Source organism: Takifugu rubripes, chromosome 20 (genome assembly GCF_901000725.2).
Source record: "Takifugu rubripes chromosome 20, fTakRub1.2, whole genome shotgun sequence".
Lineage (NCBI taxonomy): Eukaryota > Metazoa > Chordata > Actinopteri > Tetraodontiformes > Tetraodontidae > Takifugu > Takifugu rubripes.
This window is the reverse complement of record NC_042304.1, coordinates 14407989-14432502: the sequence shown is the minus strand read 5'-3', so window position 1 is coordinate 14432502 and position 24514 is coordinate 14407989. Positions and strand designations below refer to the sequence as shown.

Sequence of the window (24514 nt, the reverse complement as noted above, 5' to 3'; positions counted from 1 at the left end):
TTCAAATGTTATCTCTGTTTATAAGGTTCCTGTACATTTTGAGAGGAATTTCCAACTCGCTTTTCTCACCGTCAAATGAGGAAATACACAAATTGACTTAAGCTGAAACCAAATAGCAAGAAAATAAAACCTAACAACGAACCTGAAATGTAGCTCCATTTAATTTACATGAAAACACCAGAGCATATATATCATTTGTAAATTGTGGAAAAAAGAAAGAAAAAGCTTATAAAGACTCACAGATAATTTAAGACAAACATTCTACTCTTCTGTACAATGCAGTGTTTGTGTTACCGTATTTCCAAGAAGTTATTTATGCGGTTCAGTTTGTTCAAGATAATTATTTTCATCGTGACTGCCAAATTTTATTAGTCGCCACGGAACAAGATAAAGGATTCCAGAGGAAACCGATAAGTGGAGCAGTCACACATCAGTCAGACTGCGCCCTCTTGTGGACGTAAACGGCATCACAACAGCAGCTGGTCTATCAATCGGACTCTCGACCTTCATCAATGATGACTTATTTTGGTACGTAAACAATGACTTTTACGTAATTTGTGGACTATAGCTAAAGTATAAAGTGTTCAGTGATCATGCAGATTTGCCCAGAAGGATTTTTATCATCCATAAATGCAGATATTAGCATGTCTGCTCCAGTCTGCAGGTTATATGGTTCAGACTGACTGGCATGAGTCCAGTTTAGAATATGAAGAGAAAAAAAAGACAGCGTGAGCCTTAAAAACATCAGATAACATTTTTCACCTCTGTAGTTCAACACTAAAACGGATACATTACAAGCCCTCCAGTTAGAAAAGAAAAGATCACCAGATCCATTCATTCTCCCTAATTTTCACAGTCTCGCCTCCCGGCTTGTTTGTTTCTCCTCCATGTACCAGGTTCCTCTTCTCTCCCGTGTTGCCCTCGCTTTGATTCAGCTGCGTCTCACCGAAACCAGGTTGTGTGGCCGTTCTGGCGTGCAGTGAGTTCATAATTCTCCTCTCTCGTGCTCCCGTCGTCTTCCATCGATCTAATTTCGCCCTCCTGTCTGTCTTCTCTTGATTTTCTGCACACTTCCAACTCAATTGCCTTCAAACATCAACCAGCGCTTCCCCCCTCAACCACAGATTCTGTAAGTTAGGATGTGCTTTACACGTGACTTATGTCAGGAAGAAGTGTTTATACTGTATCGAGAAGCTGCACGCGTGCACGTAAAGTATGATTAGATGGGTGAGTTTGAGCTGCGGGGTAAATTCGTGTAGAGATTACTAGACTGGCGGATGGCTGTAATCCTACACTTGAACCCATGTGCAGATTCTGCCTGAGGGAAATACGACTGGTTGATAAAGTCGTTACCTGAGCAGAGCAGAGCACAGTCAGAGCCATCGGTGCACGTTTGCACGGACTTGTTTGTCACATTCGGCCTCTCGCTCTCACACGTGCTGTTGTGGATGTACATGTTCGCTTTGGGGCAGTGGATGAGTGTTCCTTTCCTCAGCATCACATAGCCTGGGTACTCTTCGCCATCGGGGGGTTCATCTGGTGGTTCGGGGTGGGGCAGCTTCTGCTCAGCAGGCAGCAGCTGGGTGGATCTCTCAGGCTTGTCTGAACCGAGCACCTCTTCGTCAGACATTATCTCCAAAAAAGATGGAGCGATCTCCTCGAGACACGGCTTTGCCATTACTGGGAGGTTCTGTGGGGTGAACACGCCATTGATAAACATGTGCTGGTTGATTTGGTGGGTTTATTTTACGGTCTACGTCTCCAAAAATCAAAACTTTTGCAATCTATACGTGCAAAGCTGCATTTAGCAGAATGTTTGGGGTATTAATATAAAATGATTTACCCATCCCTGTCCATTCATTTCTACCAGATACCCCTGAAGAACCTTATCAAGGTTGGGCACTGGAGGCCAAAAGTACAGCTTGAGTTTACTAGAAATATACATACAAAAAAAATTAATGTACATAGATTTTGAAAAGTTAAACCTCAAGTGGCACATTCAGGGTCTTCACTGTGTAATGCTGAGAAGAGCTTGATTCTCACCTCAAGTACTTAGGAAACAAAGCAACGGCGATGACGGTGATCATCAGCATGGAGATGGGGATACACAGCAGTAGAAATGTGCCTGGAAGATCTCTCGTTAGATAGAAATGGAATGATTTAACTCGCAGTCATGGACACAACACCGCTGTTTTAAGTGTACACACTTTTGTTGGCGGGGGTGTCACCAGTAACTACCTCTGACCAGTCACTCCAGTCACCAGAGTAGATGTTTCCAGTTGGTTTAGCTCTGATCTTAGCACTGTAGTGGCTGCCCAGTGGGAGTTTTACACAAGTGCTGGTTTCAGGACCCTCTACGGATACTATCTGTGGACAGAAAGTGTCATTTTTCAATGTTATTTTCATTTTTTTTTAAAACTGCGATCAATTCATTTAAAAAAAATGTTTTAAGACCCAATATTTGAAAAAAATATGGGTCATGTCTAGTAAATTACGTTAAAGTCGTATTAGGATTACACAACTACGCCCTCTTTCGGTATGTCAGAGAATGACAATCGTATACATTAACCCTGAAAAAACAAAATAAAATGTCCAATTGTCCATGAATGTCCTCTCACCATCCATGCATTTGTCTCCCTGATTTGGTAACAGACTTCATATTGCAGGTGAGCAAACAAAATGGGGAGCGGAGCATCCCATTTCAGGCACAGCTTGGTTCTCCTCCACCACCTGTTTAGATGACTTGGTGGAGTTGTCCTGACTTTCAAAAGAAAACAGAAAATTTTAAGTAAAGTACACATGCAAAGGCTCAGCCCCATTTATGTGACAATAGTAGTGGAAATATGTCACTAGTTCTGTTAAAAATCTATAATTATTTAACAAGTAAAGCCAAAATAAAATACTGACATCCAGGAAAGGACTCAAACTGTCTTACTGCTCTGGTACATGGTGAACGTTGGTGTGTAAAAGGTTCTGCTGAGCGGAGATGGATCGCTGCAGAGCTTAACCCTGAATCTCGAGGACTGGTGTCCCTGGAAGCGGCAGAGGTCGGTCAGGCTCTCCTCGGTCAGACACTCTGCCCAGTCGGACCAGCTCGAACCGTCACTGTGAGAAACCAGAGCAGCAGAAGTTCTGTGATCAGGAGGGTGTGACCCATCTAAAGGTTAATGGGTTCATGCAGTTATTGTCCCATTTAGGAAGGGCTTAAGTGATAAATAATGTACCCCGGACTCGTCTTGTAGAAAAGTGTGAAGTCATTGTCTGGCCCGTATCTGGTCGTGTTCCACATGCAGGTGATGTTGTGCAGGTCAGAGGTGAAGCACATCAGTGAAATATCACCTGAACAACAAACCCAACACATTTAAACCATCACATCTGTGAAGGGCCCCGTGGCCAGCTGCTGGGTTACATATGTTCTCTTCTCCTGTTTGTTCTTTGCACCTGAACTCTGAGGAACCATCGCTCGCACCGGTTTGGACCATCTGCTCCAGTGACCTGCAGCTGGGTTTGAGGCACATTTGGCTCTGAGCTGGACCTCAGTCACCTCTCCTGGAACCACAGAGCCTAGTATGCCCCCGTCCTTTGCCTGTTGGGAGAAGACTAGTTTGATCCTCTGCCATCGGCTGAAGCCAGTGTTGATGTTCTACAGTAAAGCCTTCAGATGATGGCGTTAAGGACAACAGTACCTCTTGTATTTTCTGTCCCAGGCTCATCGAGGTATACCGGATCATAAACATCATATCATCTTCAAAGAATTTTGGAGCGTCACATTTCCAAGACACCTGCAACTGGCCTGGTTCACCGTTGTGGTCCATAGACACATTGTAGGGGGGGTCCAGGAGCACTAAAGACAGGAGAGGGCCTCAGATGGATGGATCAGAGGACAAATAAAGACCCAGAGGACACTTGGATCTATTTTTCTACCTCCGACAAACCTAAACAGGAGCCACCGTTTGCTATGGCAACATCTGCTACATAGAAAATGTGAAGTGTAAAATATGTTGAGAGTGTTGGATCTGAGAAGAACATTTCTCACGGTGATCTTCCACACAGACGGTCCGTGAGTACAGGTGCGTGCCGGTGCTGCGCTCCACAACCTCCAGCTGCATTTCCACGTACAAGAGAACGTCCACGGCAGGAAATGAGCAGACGTGGAGGAACGTTCCCTCTTCGGTCGCCTGCACAAACAGTTCACACCTTTTGGTCCTGCGAGGTCACGGGGGGGGGGGAAAAGCACAGTTTCAATAATCTGGCACCCAGTCAGGCGGCTCCATGCACACGTGCAGCCTCGCCGCACATACCCGCTGACCCTGTAGAACAGATCATAGGTCCCGTTGTCTGGCGTCTCAAAGAAGCAGGTGAAATCATGCAGCGTGCGCGTGAAACACTTGGGATTCTCCTCGTCCTTTAAGAGCAGACGATCTGCACGCAAACACCATATATATACCTTTATATTTGGATTTTTAACAGCTCACCTGACCTTCTTAAAGAAAACACTTGTAACATACATCTGATCCAGTAGTAGCAGTTTTCATTGCTTACCCTCTTTAGTTATGTTAAAGGTCCCGAATGTGTGAGGAATCTGGGATACACAGCAGACTAAAATCCACCAGGTTATGAGGGAGATCCCCCACCTGAAGGTGAGTTCCATGGCAGATGGACGCGTTAATGACTTGCACTGGGCCAACATTCTCTCTTTCTGTGTTTACGATGACTGGTGTCCTGTTTTTAGTGGGAGGGGAGCTTCGAGCAGCACTGGAGGGGCTGGACCAGTCTGCTGAGTGGTGTGAGGGACGCGCGGGAACAGTGAGGAAGTAATGAAACTGTTTGGGCTGAAACTACCTGGCAAATATGAACAAAGGGACGAATGTTTGAAAGCTGCAGAGACCCGATTTTACTGTCTTTAAAGATGGTTTTTAGGCTTTAATTCCTCCCATTTTTGTTTGTCTTTTGGGTCTCCCCGGCGACCAGAATGAAACTAAAGTTTGTGACTGAAACACAATTTGCAACAACATCTGCTACATTGATTTAAAGCCAAGCCCCGTAAACCCCCCTCGATGATTCTAAGAGGGTTTCTATTCATTTAAGTCGTTACTATTAACAGCGCTGACAGGAAATAAGTATCCAAAGTGTTGCAGATAAGACTGTTTCTCCCAGTGTGTCCTCACCAGTTAATTCCTTATCAAGCTGCTGTGACGCCACCAGGTCGGACCATTTTTACATTAATTTATGGGGGAACACAGGACAAAAATAGGATTATAACCATGACTTAAAGACAATGAAGTCATAGGGACTGACCTGAGGTTAGTTTTAGCCTAATTCAACATGTTTCTTCTCCTGTCCACATGTGATTCATCAGAACCCCCACGTTTGACAGACACTTCTCTGCCTGTGGTGGGTTGGGGAAGGAAACCCAGTGACAGATCAGTCCTCTGCAGCAGGGCAGATCGGTATTAAACTCTACGGGCACTTTGGAACCCACAACCTGGGTCTGCGGTTCCCCATCACGCTCTTCAAGAACCAGTCCTGAACCAACATCATGCGCAGCACTGGAAACCAGAACTGGACACACAAATTATAAAAAGTCCTGTGGTGATTCCAGTCACCACACAAGATCTTTATTCATGGCACCAGTTAAAGAAAAGGTTCTGTACATTCTTACAGTGGCTACATCATCATACGCTGTGTTAGGACGTATAGTCTTCTGAGTTTGGTAGCAGCTGCTGTCGAGCTGCCCCGTCTCAGCGTCACATGCTAAAAAACACCAGCCACGTTTGGACTGTTATAAGTACAACAATTCAACATTAAAATAGGTTTTACATACAAAAAAGGTAAAGATCAATATAGCAGAAAGACCTGGCAGTGATAGGCTAACAGTAGAATACAACCATGGAAGGATCAAGCTGACTTTAAGTGCTACTTTGTGAAACAGTCTCAGAACTTCAGGGTTTGTGGTCCAAGTGGCACTTTGAATTTCTATATCATGTAATCTCTTCCCTCTCCACTGAGGAGAAAAAAGTCCGTCATTGACACCCCACAGACCCTGCGGCGTCACAACAAGCCATATTAGCCCCTTGCCCTCATCACTAGAAAAAAGTTCCAGTATGGGAAGATAAAAGAAAGCATCTTTCCAGACTTGTAGTGACGAGGGCTCAGTATTTCCCAAGAGGTGAGTAACCGTCTAATCTCTCCGTCCAAGGCCCAGCTGCTCCTCAGTGTCCTTTCACAGTCCTACGTCTATAGCTGGGTGCCCTTCGCGGAGCGCCTGGCCCTCCTGTCTCGCCGTTGCGAGGCAGGGAGGTGGCTGTAACGTGGGGACCATCCTCTGGGTTTCCTCTTGGGGCTATGTGGCCTGCTAGGGTCTGGGGGGGCTGGTAGTCAGGCCTCCTCAGCTGTGGCATCTATCCCAGCATAGGTGAAGTTTTCAAACAGAGCCATGTTCACATAAGCCTGGAAGACGGATAAAAAGAGTCTCAAGTGGTAACTACAGGGTATTTTCCCAGCCTTCCCCTTCTGCCAGCACTGTGTGAATGCAGAATTACCTTCCTGGCCTCCTGCATCCTGCTGAGCTGGACAGAGATCTGGGAGAAGGGGGGCCTCTCGTACGGCCGGTCCCTCCAGCACAGTTTCATCAACTCGTAGCTGGACGGGGGGGGGGGGAATCGAGAATGAATAAAATGCTGGACGCACAGATGAAGCCAGGCGGTGGCTAATTAGGAAATGCCGAGTACTTACACCTCATCGTCACAGTTTTTAGGCTTCTCCATCCGGAAGCCTTGTGGTAGTTTTTCATAAAGCTCTGCACACGTCATACCGCAATAGGGTGTACCACCTGCAAAAGGCAGGACAGACACGTTTGCAAACTCAAAGTAAATCCCTGCCACTTTATTCTGTAACGCTCCAGAACGTTAGAGCTACATGAACTCAAATGATATATTATTCGAGGAAACAATTCCATGCTCAGTATTTATATATGATGCTATTGATTGAGCTCGTTGTTTGCTGCACTGTTTATGTGCTGATGATTGATTATTCAGTCCTGCAAATGGTGGGAAATGAGAGGCGCGTACTCACATACTTACCCAAGCTTACAATTTCCCAGAGGAGTACACCGAAAGACCACCTGCGAGAGGAGATGCAGTGTTGAATTTTTAAAAGCACTGCTAAATGGAACATAAATGGCAGTAAATACTGCAATACTTTGAATCCTCGCGAATCTTTGCACGGTCGAATCCGAGAGTAAGTGATTTAAACATACCGTACTATCAATCATATTAGTGTTATTCGTGTTTGAGTTGTCACTTTCTCCATGTTATCATGTTCACTACTCTGTCTGAGCATTTCAGCCGTCTTCCGTTGGCTGTTTTGACTTGTTCTCTGTTGTGTATTAATAGGCTTCAGTTGACAGACCAACGTCTCAGTTTGTCTGCTATGTTGTACTCAAGGCTTCCTGGCTGTGCTTATCAGCGCGGCAGCACGCTATTATCACCCCGCCAGTGACAGAGGGTTGATTTGTTGTTTTCTGTGGGCAAGCGTTAAGTGCCGTCTCTAAGGGAGACTTTTATATCGGCCTTAATTATTTTATTAAAGCTTCCATGATGCTGTAATTACAGCTGGAGTCCAGGTTTATTTAATGCGGAATACAGGTATATGAAAAGGTGAACCAATACTGCAACTTACACGTCACTCTTGGTCGTATACACGCTGTAGTTCAAGGACTCAATGGCCATCCAGCGAACAGGCAGCCTTCCCTGAAAGCCAAGCAAGATTCTTCAGACCATCACTTATATTTATGTATGTAGAAAATGTAATAGCCTCATGATTGGCCTAAATAACCATTAATATCTGTGCTGTGGTTGATGCCATACGATCATAACAAACCCTGCATTCCAAATGACGACTGCCCCCTGGCGGCTGACAGTGAGAAGTGCACTTTCCAAACACTCACCATTGTCTTCTTTACGTAAACTTCTTCACCACGGGAAAGGCCGAAGTCTGCTATTTTTGCCACAAGGTTATCACCTACGAGAACATTCCTAGCTGCCAAATCCCTGTGGATAAACTAGTGTCGAGAGAACAGAGGATTACTGGAGAGGCTGTATTGTCTGACATTTCAATTGTTGGTAGACTATATCTACATTACTCAAATAGATTCAATTAATAACTATGAATCAAGAGTAAACTGCCGGCGCATCCTCATCCTACCTGTTTGTCGCTGAGATAATGCATTCCTGTCGCCACGTCAACTGCAAACTGCAGCAGCTGCTGAGAGGTCAGCGTGGAAGCGGTGCCATGCTCCTTGGCAAAGGCAGGGTCCGTCTCCAACACCCGACTCTTCCTCAGGAAGTCGAGGAGGTTTCCGTATGGAGCATATTCGATGGCTATGTACAGGTAACCTGGACGAGACAAAGGAGGAAAAATGGTTCATTCTCCACTCTTCCACCTGAGCAATAGTCACCCAAACTCCAATAAGACGGCACCCATTAATAGCGACTTCTCTTGTTTTCTTAAATGCATTAAAAATGGACTTTTATGGAAAATAACAAACTAAAGGCTGCAGTCCTGGCTGGACTACAACAGTCAAGGGGGACCTCGGTGTCCAACACTTCCGCCTTCACATGGACAAAAGGGAAATCAAGGCCTTTCATACTCCAGAATCCACGTGGAGTTAAAGCAGATGGTTGGGGCTTTGTAAAAGTTTAAAAAGAAACATGTTTTGAGCCAGACACGAGTTTCTAGAGGTCACGAGTCTTTTGTGCTTCTTGGCTGGAATTCATGTGGATTTCATCAGAGTATCAGCACAATTTGTTAATACCATATGTGAAGAGGAAGAATGACAGCATGATGGACAAGGGAATGAATTTATGTGTAATTTAATTATTCTGCTGGCTATGAGGGGTTATTGTCCTCGGGGCCTGCTGTGTCTGCACCACGTGTGAAGCAGCACCTTCCCAAAAAAGACAGAGGAAAACCTCTGAAACCAAGAAAAATAGCCCAGTGGTCTTTGCACAATCCCAGATCACTCACCAAACATTGCAGTATTTTTTTTGTTTTTTAAGTTGCCAACTCAGCAGGGAAGATGTTCCCCTGTGGTTGATTTAAAAGGCTGTTTGTGTTTCTCTTTCCTGATATTCAAGCCTCCATATTATCAGTGCTCATTTCCTCCTAGAGTCCTGCTTTTAGACAGTGCAAAGGTGACAGAATCCTCCTGTACACAACACTGATATCTCAACAGAAAATTCCCTCCAGATCTCAGGGAGACGAAATTAAAATGCCGCACATCTTTGGCCCTCTTTTATAAACTGCACACAGATGTAGAGTAAATCTTGCCCTCCTTCACCCCAATAATTCTTCCTCTCCTCTTTCCTTCCTTTTTTCCTCTGCTTTAAACATGTATTTGTGCTGAGCTCTCAGTTCTACCTTCTCGAGGGCACGAGTGTTATCATCCAGCACATTTCAGTTCGATCATTCATTAGAAGACATCTGTGGGAACCTGATACAGAAAGGTAAAAACTCTGAACCTACACAACTGCATAAATACTTGAGACAGTTGTATGCTTACACAAATCAAACAAATGTGAAGTTGAAAAATGCTTTTGGCAGCCGAGGATTATTTAGAATGGTAACAATCAGATGGTTTCCAGGTGCATAGGAGATAAGATCAGCGGGAGTGTCTGTTTGGATCTGGAAAACCTCAACGTGCTGAACCGAATAGACAATTAGCTGGATTGACAATTTGGTCCAAATATTATATACACTGAGCAGAATTTTTCACTACACATAGCAGATGGTCTAGGCCTCCCTGCTTGGCCAAAGAGATGGACATTAGTGAAATAACCAACAGCCTGGAATTCTGCAATCTTGGCAGTCCCCCTGCTACTGTAATAGCATTTAAAAAGGCCACGCTCAAAGGTGAGGAATAGCGCAAAAGCGCCACTAGAGGGCGCCCACTCACCTCTGTTCTCGCAGGCTCCGATTAGATTGATGATGTTGGGATGTTGACCCAACTTGCAGAGTACCTCCAGCTCCCCCGCAAAGTCCCGGTGGTCATTCTCTGAGGCAAACTCTGCAGGCAGAGCAGCACAGTTGGGAGTTTTCAGAGAAAATGCAACATAAAAGGGGAGCGCAGACGACCATATTTTCTTTGGTTGAATCAACGTGAGAACAGTTACCTTTAAGCATTTTGATGGCAGCGCTCATTTTATTCCCATCCTTCTTGACCATGGCTTTGATCACCTGGGTACAAAATACCAATTAGCTTCATTGTTTAATCATGTCATCAAATAAGAGCAAAACTAGAGAGAAGGTTTCATTATTTTGGGAAGTTAAAGGTTTCTAAGACCTGGCCAAAGTTCCCCTCTCCGATCACATCTTCAAACTTTATGTCCTCCCACTCCAAGATGGGATAGGTGAGCGCCTCTGGTGTTGGCTTGGGCCTCCGTGTCAGCGTCAGTGTTCCTGAGTTAAACTGCAGAATCGTCTCCTCACCCTGAAGACGTAAGATGTCATGACAAACAACTGTCTCCAAATACATCTGTGCTCCTGCCTGTGCATTCTTACCGATCCAGACTGGTAGGTGAAGGTGCGTCGACGGTTGAGCATCATCTTGCGGATGAAGAACACCGCCAGCAGTGCCAGCAGGATCATAACACAGGTAACAGTTACTGAGCCCACAATTGCCACCAGCAGCTGGTAACTGTCCCCATCAGGCCTCCCAGCTACAGCCTTAGTGGTTGGAATTAAGTTCTCCAGGCCTGTTTGGCAGAGAAGAAGAGATGTGAGTTAAAGACTGAGGAAAATAGAGCAGGACTCTGTTCTATGGCATAATTGAGATCATTGTAGACAGCGTTCCTGCTCACCATCTCCTTGTGTCGTCGCCTGAACGAAGTCGCTCCACTCTCCCGGCACTTTGGAGAAAGCCTTGACTCTGAACTGATACAGCGTGCTGCCGTTGAGTGCCGTCACATCTTTGGTGGTCTTGACTCCATCATCCGTGTCCACCCAAGGGTGAGGGCTCCCCTGGCCAACCGGCTGGTACTCGATTGTGTATTTAATGATGCCTCCATTGGGGTCGTCGGGAGGCTGCCATTTCACCTGGATGGCTGATATAGACAGAGGCAGAGCCTGGACATTGCGTGGGGATGATGGACCTGAGAGAAGAATAAATATCAGTAGTCCTGGGAAAATGTTGAATAGCATTAACTGTGGCTGAAAGGTAAACTGAATCAATCCTTGAAACTCCCGAATCTCGTGGGCAGAGAGAGTCAACTAGCACCAGATCAAACCCATTTACTGTATTTATTCTCAAAACTCTTCCACTCGAGCAAAGGCCAAACCCCTAATATAACCTTTATGAGACCAACATTGCATGTTTTGCATCATTTTGCACAGCAGTATTTAGGAGCCTTCCTTGTAGTTTGTTAACAGCAGATTCTATTTACCCTGGCTGTGGATGCGGAACTGGTAGGGTTTGGAGCGCGGCCCCTGACTGCCACAGTTGATGAGGCGCACCACCACGGTGTAGTCTTGCTGATACTCCAGGTTGTGGAACTTTGTGGAAAGGACATTGAGCACAGTGGTCTCCTCTTGCAGTTTCTCACTATGAGGCGGCGGCCCGTACAGCTGCACTAAAAAGCCACTCGCCGTGCGAGAGTTTACGCCACTGTTGGCGGGCATTCGCCAACGCACAGTGGCGTTGCGGCCTTCCACTGAGCTGATGTCAATCTCAGGTTGAACTGTGGGCTCTGCGGTGACAGAGAACACAGGATGAGCTGAACATTCTGACAGCTCCCTCCAAATTTCTGCGTTTAGGTCAAAAATGGTTCACTTTAATGGCCCATGAGAGGTGGAGAAATAGTTGAAGAGAACTCCTATATCATTTGGATGCTGGACAGTAGTTAGGAAAACAAGCTTTTTTGTTCTAAGATACCAGTCTTCAATCCAACAAAGGGTGGCTTTCGTCCTTTAGTCACAGTCAGATGTTTATTGGAGGACTGAATGAATTTTCTTGTCTCTGGCATGATCATTTTTGGTCGGGTGGCCTCTCATGACAACATACACAAAAACAGTCCATATGCAATGATGATGTAGAAGTGCAGTGATATAAACTCCAAAAGTAATGATATATTCTTTGATTTCAAGCAAATATTTACAATGACTGTGTTTAACACATGAAAGCACAAAGTAAAAACAAGAAAAAACTCCAAATAGACCCTGGTACCTTTCTCAAATACATGATTTAGGAAAATGCTTCAAGTCTGAAGAAAACAGATAGAAAACTATTTCTAGTGCTCCTTTTATCTCTCTGCACCACACTGAGAACTTTATTATGCTTCTGAGGTGCCTGAGGCTTTTTTCCCTGTTTAATAAATAGCAAACAGTCCACAGATCTTTTCATTCTGTTGGCATTACTCTGTTGTTGCTCCATCTGAGTCACGAGGGCAGATATGGTCCTCGTGGCAAAGACTGCCAGCTGGCAAAAGTGCTGCTCAGCGACCCGTAATGAACGTTTTCTATCAATGAAGCCAACTCCAACAGGCTTGCTTAGTGCAATCCTGACTTTAGCTGTATTATCTGATCCCAGGAACAAGTAACATCTGCGCTTTAGAAATTAACTTGACTTTCCGGCCATCTTCTTACCAGGACAGTCAGTCTCCATGACGGTCTCTGGCCCCGGAACCCCCTCGCCACCTTCCCCAGGACGACTCAGCTGCACGCGGACTCGGTACCGCGTTGACGGCTCCAGATTCATCAGCGTGATGGGCTCTTTCTCACTATAAACTGGGAGAAAGTGGTTACACAAATTGATCTTATCTGTGCTCATCAAATCTTCATCAAGATTTAGTTAATTTGATGATTTACCTATGATAGAAGACGAAGAACCCTCATTATTCTCTGGTGTATAGAGAATTTTGGTGAAGATGATGGGACCGTCTCCTCTGTAGGTCTCCCCTGGCAAAACCAGCAGTTGCTTACTTCTTTTTTCCAGTAGTTTGGGTACAGTAGTAGGTACAGGTGGCTCTAAGGAGGCACATCAAAGAGTATAGTTGTAAAGAATGTCCACAACAAGAGGGTCATGGGATGGAAGACGGTCATGGTTACCTTTAACAGTGACGTTGAACTTGCGGGAATCGTGGCCACCGTTGGTGGACACCCTGCACTCCCATAACCCTCCTTGTTGCGTGCTCAGGCGTGGGATCTTGAACATGGCTGTACTCTTATTCGAATCCATGACGGTCTGAGAAGCCTGAGATCAAAAAACAATAAAACGGTGTGTGATGAAAACAACAACATATTCATGAAAAAATGACATTTTCATTTCCTGTGCCTATATTTTTGGCTGCTGTCTGGATCTAAAATGAGTGAAATCTTAATTTCTCCAGGACATACTGCCACAATCTTTTTTTATCAGATTATCAGCTGCCTACTATCAAAGAAGCTGCACAGAAGGCATGACAGAAACTGTTGTTGGCAACATGTGGTGACTGCAGGACAGATACAACAAATCTCTATTCAGCCAATTGTGGTGTCGATTTTCTCTTACTGTAACCCTACCTTGACCCTTAAGGCTTTAAAGTCACAGAATTTCTCTTTATGCTTTAGCAACAGTATTGAAGCTCCACACATTGCTTACACGATTAAAAGGCTCGGAGGGACTTCTACTTTAGCTCTTTATTGCTGTAATAATGTAATCACTGTGTCTCAACTGTGTCTTTGTGCCTGCATGATCAGGAGACCAGGACACCATATGCGTAATGTTGCATAAAGAAGAATAAAGACACCTGGCTTTTACAAATCTCTGTAGGAGGTCAAGCAGACACACAAGAAGTGTAGCAGGTTTTTTTTTTTTTTCATGAAAAATGTGGGCCTTCTGTGGAGAACTCTCTGATGTGGGAAGAGCACGGGTGGTTTCTTGACTTGTTTTCAAAAATGCCACGGATGACCGAGAGCTGGATCACACATGTATTGATGTTGGAAATGTGGAATACCACAGTGACTACGTTACTGGACAGGGTGAATATTCCACTTGCAAAACCTGCCAAGTTCGAAACCATTAGCTAAGCAGTGTTTAGTCTGAGTTTAATTTCTTAGCTTAGAATGTGTTAAAAGCTCATATAAATCTGTAATTTTCAGCTCGTCATCATATTTCTTTCAATGAACATACAAAGTTACATTAAAGCTAGCAAGATTCCAACAGAGCTATCAGCATGACTATCAGCAGGACTGGTGGATTACAGCACGAACACTTTATATTTTGTCTGAGTTTTCTACCTCGAGCACAGTGCTGTCCAACTTTCTCAGCTCGATGCTGTTGTGGCTAGGAAGTGGATTTCCTGTGGCTGAACAGTAGATCTTAGGGCTGGAATTGAGATTCCACTCCAAATTTCCTTCCAATTCCAGGATCTGGGGTGCCCAATCTAAAAAAAAAAAATGCAGGTTAGGACCGAGTTTAGGGGCTCAGGAGGTTCTTCTAATGCTGCTGCAATATCGTGATGTATAGATGTTGGAAATAACGCATTAATGTCAAACCTACCCGATTTCTCACAGCTTTGTCCTCTCCACCCTGTGGGACACGTGCATCCAGTGAAACGCTTGCAAACTCCCCCATTCTGGCATTTACAGCTCAGCTTGCAGTCTGGTCCGTACATGTCATTAGGACAGGCTGACAAAAGGAAGAGAAATCTGTGATGTGTGAGGTGACAAACACAGAGAAAGGGGGAGGATATTTTTCACACGTACGTGTTTCACAGCGTGTGCCAAACCAGCCACTGGCGCAGGAGCAGCCGTAGGGGTCTGGGAGGCAAAAACGAAGCCCTTTGCAGCTCAGGTCGGAGCCACATGATTGTTGGCAGTTTCGGCCAAACATTCCTTCTCTGCAGGCTGCAGAGAGCAGAAAATTCAAATTCACAAATGCTTTTATTTAGATGGCTTTTGGTATTGTGGAGCAACGGTTAAACTACTACTAATGTTGCGCTTATGATTATTCAGAATTATTAACTATTGCAGTTTTTTTTAGAATTTCTATTTTTGTCTGAAATGGTTCTTGGTAATAGTATTGGATTAAAGAAGATTTCTTCCCTAGAGACTGAATAGTTAGGTGAAGATGTGGGTTGTGGTTGGTGTAATATACCAAAAAGGAGTTCAGGCTGTAACTAATAATCTGTGTGAGACTTTATGAATATTTCCACCTTTCCTTCCTCACTTCATTTAGGTTCTGGTGTTCTCTTGCCTCCCTGATTGAGGTACAAACCTGTCTCACAGCGCGTTCCCATGAATCCCGGAGGACATATACAGTCTCCGTCAATATTGTGACACACGCCGCCGTTCAGGCACTCGGAACAGTCCTTATCACAGTTTACACCCCACTTCTTGTTGGGACAGTCTGAAGAAGAGATAGAGAGAGAGGGCTTTTTATTCTTCAGAGGCATACACAGAATGTGACTGTGGAGTAAGATCAGCAGATTGGACCTCATCCTATGCTCCAGTTTGAAGTACTTATGCCAAATTAAGCACAGATTGCGGACGTGACCTTACATGAAAAGGATAGAAAACTGTTATTTGGGATATGAAACAAGTACAGATGACGTGTTCACATTATAAAACCTTGTCCACAGTTGCAAAATGTTCCAGATAATGAAGAGAGAAGCTACAGGAGTTTGGATGTATCAGAGCGGAGCAGATGGAGGGCGGAGTAGGCGTTAGTACTGCTGATGCGTCTCTATGACGCTGCGGTTTTGATGAGAAGAAATTCGATTTCTATATGTTATCCTGCTAAACAAAATCAATAAGATTTAACAAAAAAGAAATCCAAAACACTTGTTTTGTTTAGCACTCCTCCAGCAACTGCAAAAATTAGCACATGGCTCAGATTTTGTGCTTGTTTCACCGTGCCAATGTCAGCTTCACACCAACCTCGAACAATAAGCCTCATCCAGGCCCCGTGGAGAGGGGTGTCCCCCATGTAGCTCGCGCTGTAGATGCCTTGATTGGCAATAGTTGTGTTCTCCACTGTGAGCACTGCAGTGGAATTGACCATTTCGTTCCAGTGAGTCATGTAATAGTAGTTTCCTGCACCAAGCACATGAAAACATGAGCAGTGTTGTTAAAAACAAAAGCCCAGAAACCCAGTAGATATGGAGTTGTTGTTCTCTTTAGATGATTCCACTCTTTCTTCTGTCTTACCATTGTATTTCCAGGTCACATCTCTCTTCTCGGAGCCAAGTAGCAGCATGCTGAGGTGAACTGTTTCTCCCTTGTTGACCGTCAGTGTAAGATGGTGCGGGACAAAATTGGCTACAAGGAATAAAGATGCACATAAAGGTCTAGAAACCAACACCTTTAATGGGATACATAGCAACCTTTATCATACAACTGATGGAAAAACTGTCAACCTCTGACCTGTGTTATAGTTGTTGATCATCGTGATTGTTTCCAGCGGACGAGCTTCCTGTGTGGAGGCACAGTAGAAGATGCCGATATGGTCAAAGTCTCGAAAGTCCTGAGCCTCCACCACCCTGTTTCTCCTTTTGTGCACTTTAAAATTGGGATGTTTGGATAGAATAAAGATCTTGTTGTCTCTCGTGATTTCCAGCTCAACCTGGGCAGGGCTCCGCTCTCCATTTATACAAGAGATGGAGAAATGGGCGACACTCGTGACGTTAGCTGTGGAGATCATGGTCAAGTCGATCACAGCATCTGTAAGACAGCGTGTTTAAACTGGTTACGGGAGTCATTAAATGTATGAATTTGATACATTTAATGGTTAGAGATAAAATGATGAACCTTTGAAGACAATAGAACAATAAGATGATAATTCCTTCTCTTTTTTGATGAAATGATTTGTTTTTCCACAAAAAGACTGTAGGTAAATGAGACAATGATAATAAATCAGTAACTGTTCACTTAATAATTCATGGTCACATCGCTCTCAGGCTGTTTATACGGGTCTTTATGGATTAACAACAAGTTTAACGTTTTTTTTTTTCTAATAACAGGGCGAGATTAATTGTACACTTTTCTAATGTAAGTTATTCATTTCGAGTCAACCATCGTGGAGGATCTGACCACATCATTTAGCGACAGATGTGATTCTGGCTTACTTGAGAAGGAGTGCAGGGCTGTAAATACCCCGCAAATAGCAATATCAGTCCAATAACGGGAAAATCTGCCAGCACGGAGTTATTTGTTTAAAGTGCCAAATCTAATATAGTCAGTTTGTTCTGCATTCCTTCTCTCTGACATTCAAGCTCCAGGTCTACAAAACAATGGCAGGAAACATGGATGAGCTTCTCTTCTCCCCCCAGAGTTCAGATGCATCCATGAGACCCTCTGCGATTGTCCATTTTAATAACCCCAAAATTAAAAAAGGCACCTGCCCAAAATAACTACTGTGTAACTTTAAAACCTTCTCTTTATTCTATTTATCTAAAAAACATTTAAATATATGGATCGATTACTCCTACAACTAAAAAGGAAATATGGACACTTTCCCTCCCTATTTTAAAGGTTAAATTCACAAGAAAAATAAATTAGTTCCCTCTTACCTGACAAACCAAGGCAGCACAACAAAAACACCCACAGAGTCCTCATCCTAGTAATCCGTATAACAGGGCAAGAAAGTCAGATTTATAAATCAGATCTACAGAAGGTTGTTCTTCCAAAAGCGGCGACGCTGCGGCGATGGATGCGCTTTTTTACGCATAACTTTAAGGAGAGCTCCAGCTCAGGTGGAAAAGTTCTTATCGGCCACTCTCACACAGCTTCCATGAGGTACCGGGACAGTTTGTAACATGCAGTTGGAATTTCGGCAAAGCTCTGCTTTCCCGGCAGGGTGGGAGAGGAAGGAAGAGCGTCAGCAGCCGGCGGAGGACTCCTGGCGCTCCAGACCTCCCCGACGCGATTAATGAGTTTCAACTTTGTCACTTCAGGCTCCAGGACAATGCCACCCTCCCTGGAATTAAGTATTTAACCAAGCGTTTTAATCTTGCGGCGGTGAAGGAGCTTTGGTTTGCTCTGAAACACATGACATCGCAAACATCGCAAAATGTGAAGCATGACCAACCTCTCAGAAATATTAATTATGTCTCAAGTTCTTTAATCCAGATAGTTTCTCTACTCGTCTTACTCTGGACGCCAACGAGACATAAGCATGTCCCGAGTGTCCCATCCTGAATATTAATATTAAGAGAGGGACATTAGGACAGTGTAGTAAAACTTGCTATCATGTCAAACCAAACATAAAAGTTTTGTTCCTCCTCATCAGTTGCTAGTTACAATCCTACAGCTTTAATAGGAGCCCCTCCCCTTTCCAATCAATCACCCTCAGGAAATGATGAACAATAAGCTTGTTGTGTCTATTCTGCCATTTGGGTCCTAATCTTTAAAAAGAGAGATCTTCTGTCTCATGTGCTACAGAGGCCTGTTCTAACTTCACTCTGCCCCCTTTAAATTTTATTTTTTCTTTACGTTTCCGTGGCTGCAGACAATCGAGTTGAAGTTGAGTCAACTTCTTATTGTTTGAGACTTCCTGTTTTCGATTTCAGGGGCTCTTGTGACTTTCTTCACCCTACAAAATATTCTGCTCCCTTCTGCAGTGCACATCAAGCGTGTTGGCCCTGGACATCTATCAATATATCATAGAAAAGCAAACAATAGCAAGAACAATGACAGATTACATATGAAAAATAGCTCAGCTGCTGAGGTTGAAGAGGAGTAGAGGTTAATGTTTTGTCTACAGAGATCAGCATTTCCATCCTTAAACAAAGCACCTACGGCGCCCACATTTTGCCCACATGCGTATTGTCCTCCTTGACCCGCTTGACCTGAGCAGTTGACAATCCAGGGGCTGTTCTTTTGAACCAAACCTTTCATGTCCTCCACAGTGGGAACCACTGTCATCAATGATTTTAGGACAGGAAAAATAAAAGGTAGGAAATAAGCAGCTCTAAGCAGTAGAAGGCTGAGGTTCAGTGCATGTTCGGCAGAGTTGTGCCGCTACAGAAAGCTAGATTATTACGAGAGCTTGGTGGAGCCTCTATAAGTAGCCAAAAAGGAAGAGATTAAGGTTGGGTCAACACAGATGCTTTGGGGTTTGACTGTATTAGGGTTGCCAGTAGCGCGAAACAAGTGCTTAGAGAGTGTTTTTCTAAGTGTGTGCAGCGTGCACGGACACATGTGCATCTGTGGCAATGCCCGTGCACGCGTGTCAGAAATGATTCTGTTCGGGTGTCTATGCAGGGATTTGTGGTGCAAATCAGATAGAAGCCATTGTCTAAAATTCTCTGCTGCTGTGTGTTTGTTGTTCCAGCGTCTGTGACCCGCTTCAAAGCACAATGAAACTCCCACGACCGTAACAACGGAGCAGCATTCAATCCCGTGCAATGCAAATTGAAGCACTAATGGGCTGTAGGCGGCCAAAAATCTCAGGGATCGTTCAGGCCGTCCAACAGCTTTCTGTGTGAAACCAAACTCCGATCTCATTGTATCATGCGGCAAGGAGACACGCCGCAGATGTTCTCCTTAATCTCCAATGTGCACGTGCTGCAAAATGACCTGTGCACGAAAAATGTAGTACCAGGTGGAGCAAGGCGAGACGTCATTCTCATCATTAAACTTGGAAAACAGATATAAACAGAATGATTGACATCGAGATGGTGCAACAGGTTGACGCAGCCTTTTTCTGGGAACTGCCTTTTTATTTTTATTTCAAACAATGACACCCACTGCTGCGGTTGTCCTTTTAATCTTGATTTTAACTTCTAATCAGCACATATGGTGCTGCCAGACAGACTTTTCACAGTTTCATCCAAACTACAGCTTTGGCTTCATGTGTTGTCAGCTGTGAACACAGATTTTCAGTCAAAAGTACACACGGGCCTTTGTGTTAAAGTCCTTGGACCTACCTTTTTGTTTGGATCAGCACCACAGTCTAATGTTTCATTTCTTGGCCTTTTTTCCAGTCTGCCTTAAATCCATGTGTAATCTTGTTTAAAAAAAATGCATTGGAAACAAAAACAGATGAGAGATGATGTATCACCTCATGGGCTGATATAATAATTTAGAACCAAACTGTACTTTTAAAATTGGTTACCTACAACAGTGGCACTCTTCCATACAGGGCAATATTACACTTTTGCAAATTTCATTGAGAATAAGCTAAATCTGTAAATTTCACCCCGATTCTGTTAGCTACTGAACTAGCAGCAGTACCGGCAGTCCCTGGGCATGCATGTTTTACTTGTTCGTGACATTCTGCTGTAGTTCTGGAGGTGGTGATGGCAAAGCGAGGGTGTTTGGAAGTGAGGCCGCTATCAGAGGGGGGAGGTGTCGCAGACTTGGTGAGAAAGTTTGTATTAAATTCCCATTTCCTCTCATTGTGTAGCTGGCTGGCCAGATTCCACACGCACTGATCCATAAGGACCCTGAGAGCTGCAGAAAGGGTGTCACTCACACCTCACAGCCCCCTTATATCACCCCCATGATTTCAGCCCAGCTGGAGTTATGACACCCCCCCCCCCCCCTCCACTTCCATCTCAAAGTACCCCAATCTTGGCTGATATATGGAGCAAAAAACCCTACAGAGACACAAATATCTCCTTGATGAATGTGCCTGAGACGGGACCTTTGAGTGATGTCGTAAATGAGACGATGAAGGGCAGAAAAACAGAGCGCATGTGTGGATGCATTAAGTGGACTTCCCTGACATGGAAGTCGGATTTCCCAAAAGATTAAGACCTCTAATGCTTTGAGAAACCAGTACTTAATTTCTATGGAGATATTGCATGTGTTTGCAGAGTGTATTTCACTACTTACAACCGCTTACAGCCTACAGCCTGATGACAGGTTGACGTTATATCATCACAGTCAGTTGCTAATGTTCCACAGGAGGTGGATTAGCCAGTGCCTTGTAAATTTTCTTTGAGATAGTAGCAATAATCAGGAATATCAAAAGACAAAACATCCAGTACTGGAGAGGGCTAAAAAAAAGTGCACATTTTGATTTCCACAATTACTCTTTTCTTTGACTGGCTGTAGCTTGAATCAACTGTTCCCTTTTCTAAATGCACCATTAATAAACCTGAAAACAATCAATGTGGTACTGCATATACACTTATTATATAATAAACAACCTTCCAATTTCATGTCAATGTTATGTTCTAGATTTGAACACTGGAAGAGTGACTAAAAGACCTGACTGTGCAAAAGGACAAGAAGTGAAGATCACAACAAGGGATTCACTCCCAGCTTTAGAGCTTGTCACATCCTTTTCGGTCCCTTACTTCCTGCCACTTTCCCACTGGGTGTGTTTCAAACATATGGACTGACACATGCATATGTGATAGTATCGGCATGGACCACAGAGGGAGAATGTGTGAAAATACACACAGTATATCTACCTTTTCCTGTCTTCGGATCCATCTTCCTGTGCCCTGTGAAGCTACGAACAGCTGGTAAATGATCTCAAGGCTGCCTCTTAAAGCTGTTCTGAAAAGCTCCAACATGCAAACTTTAAGGAAGAATAAAACATAGTTGATGCATTTTCTGTGGGAGAGAGAAGGAAGCTGAGGCAAAAACAACTGGACATTTATCTACCTGCTGCGGATCTAAAGGACAGATAGATGTTTTTATTTTACAAATTTAACCCAGCACTAAACAATGACCTTGAAAACACATTAAAACAGTGGCTAATCTGTATGGATCATTAATCTGAAATGTCTCTGTTAAAGAGATAAGGGACAAAAGATAACACTTGTGCTATTGTTACTCCTGTTCTGAAACAATACGCTGCTCAATGATATTTGCTGTCTTCCTGCAACAAGCAGGATTGGTTGTATTCTCTCTATATTTCATTAATTTTCAACAGTTTTTCCCAGCCTACACGGATGATCTGTGCATTTTGTTATGATGAAGACACACTCTCACGCTTACCCAAATCTAACTTGGACGAAGCAACACATTTCTAAACTCTCTCTTCCTGTCCATTCATCAGTCACTGGAAAAAAAACAACATGGCCCTGACTTGATGTCGCGCGACCCACTCCGGCAATCTCTGTCTCCGAATCTGCCTCCTGGGGCAAGCTAGGGCACGACGATGGGGACGGAGTGATCTGGGTCTATCACCAGATGCTCAGGAGGCTGACCCTCCGAGCTGACACCACATAAATCGTCCATGTAGCAAAGGATGTTGATGAATGTTGGTGTTATACCAAACACTGACCTCACACAGGTAAATATTCTCTACACATGGAAACACACACAGGCCTTATTCGGCGGTGTTGTGGGGATCTGGATCAGACAAAGGACGACTGATCGACCTTTGGTCTACAATCATTTAGAACAACAGTGTCAGCAGACCTGGTCTTCTATTAGAGGGATAATCATTTCCAGATCAGGGGGATGGATTTTGCAATCTAATTACTTGCAAAATCCATTGTCACATTTCAAAACTAGAGCTCCACAAATAGAAAGAGGGTTTAACGGTCCACCCATCTATCTGTGGTTTCATCACACTTTTGGCTGGAGTTATTGGGATGTTTCTGCCACATACTGAAAAAGAGAGAAGAAAAAGTTAATGGAAGCCGCGCAAAACCAGTAAAATGCCAAAGGAAATAAAATATCGATGTAATATTCTGTTAATGATGGAAAACCTTGGAACGGCTGTGTTTTTAACTCTCCCTATGCAAGTTAGAGTGCAGCAAATCCTAATGACACAAAATGAAAATCTGCCCCATTAGAGAAGGGATAAGAAGGAAATTGTGGAAAGGGAGTGGTACTGGATCGACCCAACTTGTCTCTGGAATATTACTGCTGTTTCTAAGGAAGTTGAATAACACCCTGTGAGTGCTGAAATGCAGAAACATGCAGGAGAGGATTGCGTGCAAATGTGCTTTGAGACTGAAATGGAGAAATACACTATTCAGCACGTCGTTACCTGAGGGAAATGATGTGAGATGAATCATCCAAATGTTAAAATGGCAAAGAAATGGTAAAGGAACCAGGCAAAGTGAGAGAGGGAGAAAGAAGAGAGCGCGGAGAACAGGCTGTTGTTGCTCTTCCAGATTCTCCAGAGAACTTGAGCCAGAATCAGGAAGAGGTACGGCTGCTGGAGACTGATATGTGTGTGGAGGAAGTGGAGGGAGCGCAGGGGCAGGAATCACCCTACAGGCAGGAAAAGGCCTGTGGAGGTGATGGTGGGGGTTGGAGGTGCAGGGTCTCGGCTTCTGTCTGATGGCTGTTTGCTCAGTGCACGTATGGATTCACACACATACATGCTCCTCCAGCAGCACCGCAGTGCACACTTTCATACTCCCATCAACCGAGGACTAAAGAAAACACTACATGCAGCACTGTGCTGAACATACTATTTATTCCACATCTGTTTTCGCAAGGAACATAATTTTTATTTCAAAGACAAACTGAATGGCGCTCCTGGGTTTGGGTGTGTACAGTAAAAGCTCTCGTGTAGATATTTCGGCCGTCTTGTTGAAAAGAATTTTGTACAATTCTAGAGCGATGTTGTAGCTTCGTGAACGGATGACCAAATGTGGATATGCTTTGACAGATACATCTTTTAAGTGAAGTGTAAGCTTAGACGTCAACATCTGGATCCAGCATTGACCACAGTAGCAAATCACTAGAAAAAAACATAGTAGGCCTCAGATCAATGCCGGTAGGTGGACTACATTTGGATCTTATTAGAAATATGTGCACTTTTACATTCAACTCCAAAGTCAATAGGTTGACTGTAATCCAACAGAATAACAGTGAGTCACTGTTGAGCTATCTCTATGCTTATGTGAACATTGTCTCTTAACATGTTTTTCCAGTTACCATCATTTATTTAACAGAAACCTTTGCCAGCTGACATAGTTTATTGACTCACAGGATCATTTAGTATGGACCCTTCTCTTACTCTTTTGAAAGCAGGTAGAGGTCAGACTTGTTTTGCTGCTTTTAGTTTTATTGATCTACACGAAAGGTTAAAAACTGACTAAACCCAATCCACCTGAAAAATTGGATTCCTGATCAAGATTAGGTGGTTGGGGCTCAATCCAAACAAATTCAGACTCTATCCTATTCCAAATGCATGTTAAAGAGTGATTTTGTTAAATGGCTGCCTATAAAAACAACAACTGAGACAAAAAAAAGGTTTTTATAAGCTCTGAATTTAGATAAAACTGCCAAACGTTCCAGAATCCATTTTGAAATTGTTGACAGAGCCTCACTCAGTTTGTCACATTTCCAGATGGAGGCCACATATGGCCTCACAAATGCACAAAACATGCAACAATGTGCAGCTATCACCTTGTAAAGTGCCCACAGGATATTTTGTGAGACCCAATCGTTCAGTCATTTCATCCTGCTAGGCCTCGTTTTGATACCAGGTGCAAACCTGTTTGTCATACATCTTTCCCCAGTCCTTCTCTCCATTGTTATGTACGGCTTGACACGTGCTGTGATTTCCGTCCTCGTAAAAGACTTAAAAGAGCTGTCACACGTCCCACTAAAAAAGAGC

General features: G+C 43.9%; 2 protein-coding genes across 4 annotated transcripts; both read right to left on the bottom strand.

Annotated features, from left to right (window-relative positions):
- Positions 1–143: 143 nt before the first annotated feature.
- On the bottom strand, positions 144–4719 carry mpl (MPL proto-oncogene, thrombopoietin receptor). Of its 2 annotated transcripts, none has more exons than XM_029828788.1 (12): positions 4543–4719; positions 4302–4422; positions 4037–4206; positions 3687–3844; positions 3442–3586; positions 3225–3339; positions 2936–3105; positions 2619–2761; positions 2208–2367; positions 2044–2134; positions 1844–1931; positions 144–1690 (listed from the first exon to the last, which is right to left on the bottom strand). In XM_029828788.1, the coding sequence occupies exons 1-12, from the start codon at positions 4688–4690 to the stop codon at positions 1220–1222; spliced, it is 1980 nt and encodes a 659-aa protein (XP_029684648.1). In that variant the 5' UTR covers positions 4691–4719; the 3' UTR covers positions 144–1219. The 2 variants fall into 2 exon arrangements, with proteins under 2 accessions (XP_029684648.1, XP_003974444.3); XM_003974395.3 differs by having other exon boundaries at positions 2044–2125; positions 4543–4718.
- Positions 4720–5575: 856 nt separating this feature from the next.
- Positions 5576–17869, bottom strand: tie1 (tyrosine kinase with immunoglobulin-like and EGF-like domains 1). 2 transcript variants are annotated; one of them, XM_003974396.3, is made up of 24 exons: positions 17544–17869; positions 16399–16695; positions 16183–16293; positions 15913–16068; positions 15251–15382; positions 14740–14880; positions 14534–14662; positions 14272–14417; positions 13102–13246; positions 12862–13020; positions 12640–12780; positions 11442–11744; positions 10860–11150; positions 10561–10754; positions 10343–10489; positions 10173–10236; positions 9956–10066; positions 8206–8396; positions 7949–8062; positions 7681–7751; positions 7083–7123; positions 6736–6832; positions 6543–6642; positions 5576–6450 (listed from the first exon to the last, which is right to left on the bottom strand). In XM_003974396.3, exons 1-24 carry the CDS (start codon positions 17587–17589, stop codon positions 6379–6381), a joined length of 3399 nt encoding a protein of 1132 aa, XP_003974445.2. In that variant the 5' UTR covers positions 17590–17869; the 3' UTR covers positions 5576–6378. The 2 variants fall into 2 exon arrangements, with proteins under 2 accessions (XP_003974445.2, XP_029684647.1); XM_029828787.1 differs by lacking the exon at positions 11442–11744.
- Between the last annotated feature and the right edge of the window lie 6645 nt (positions 17870–24514).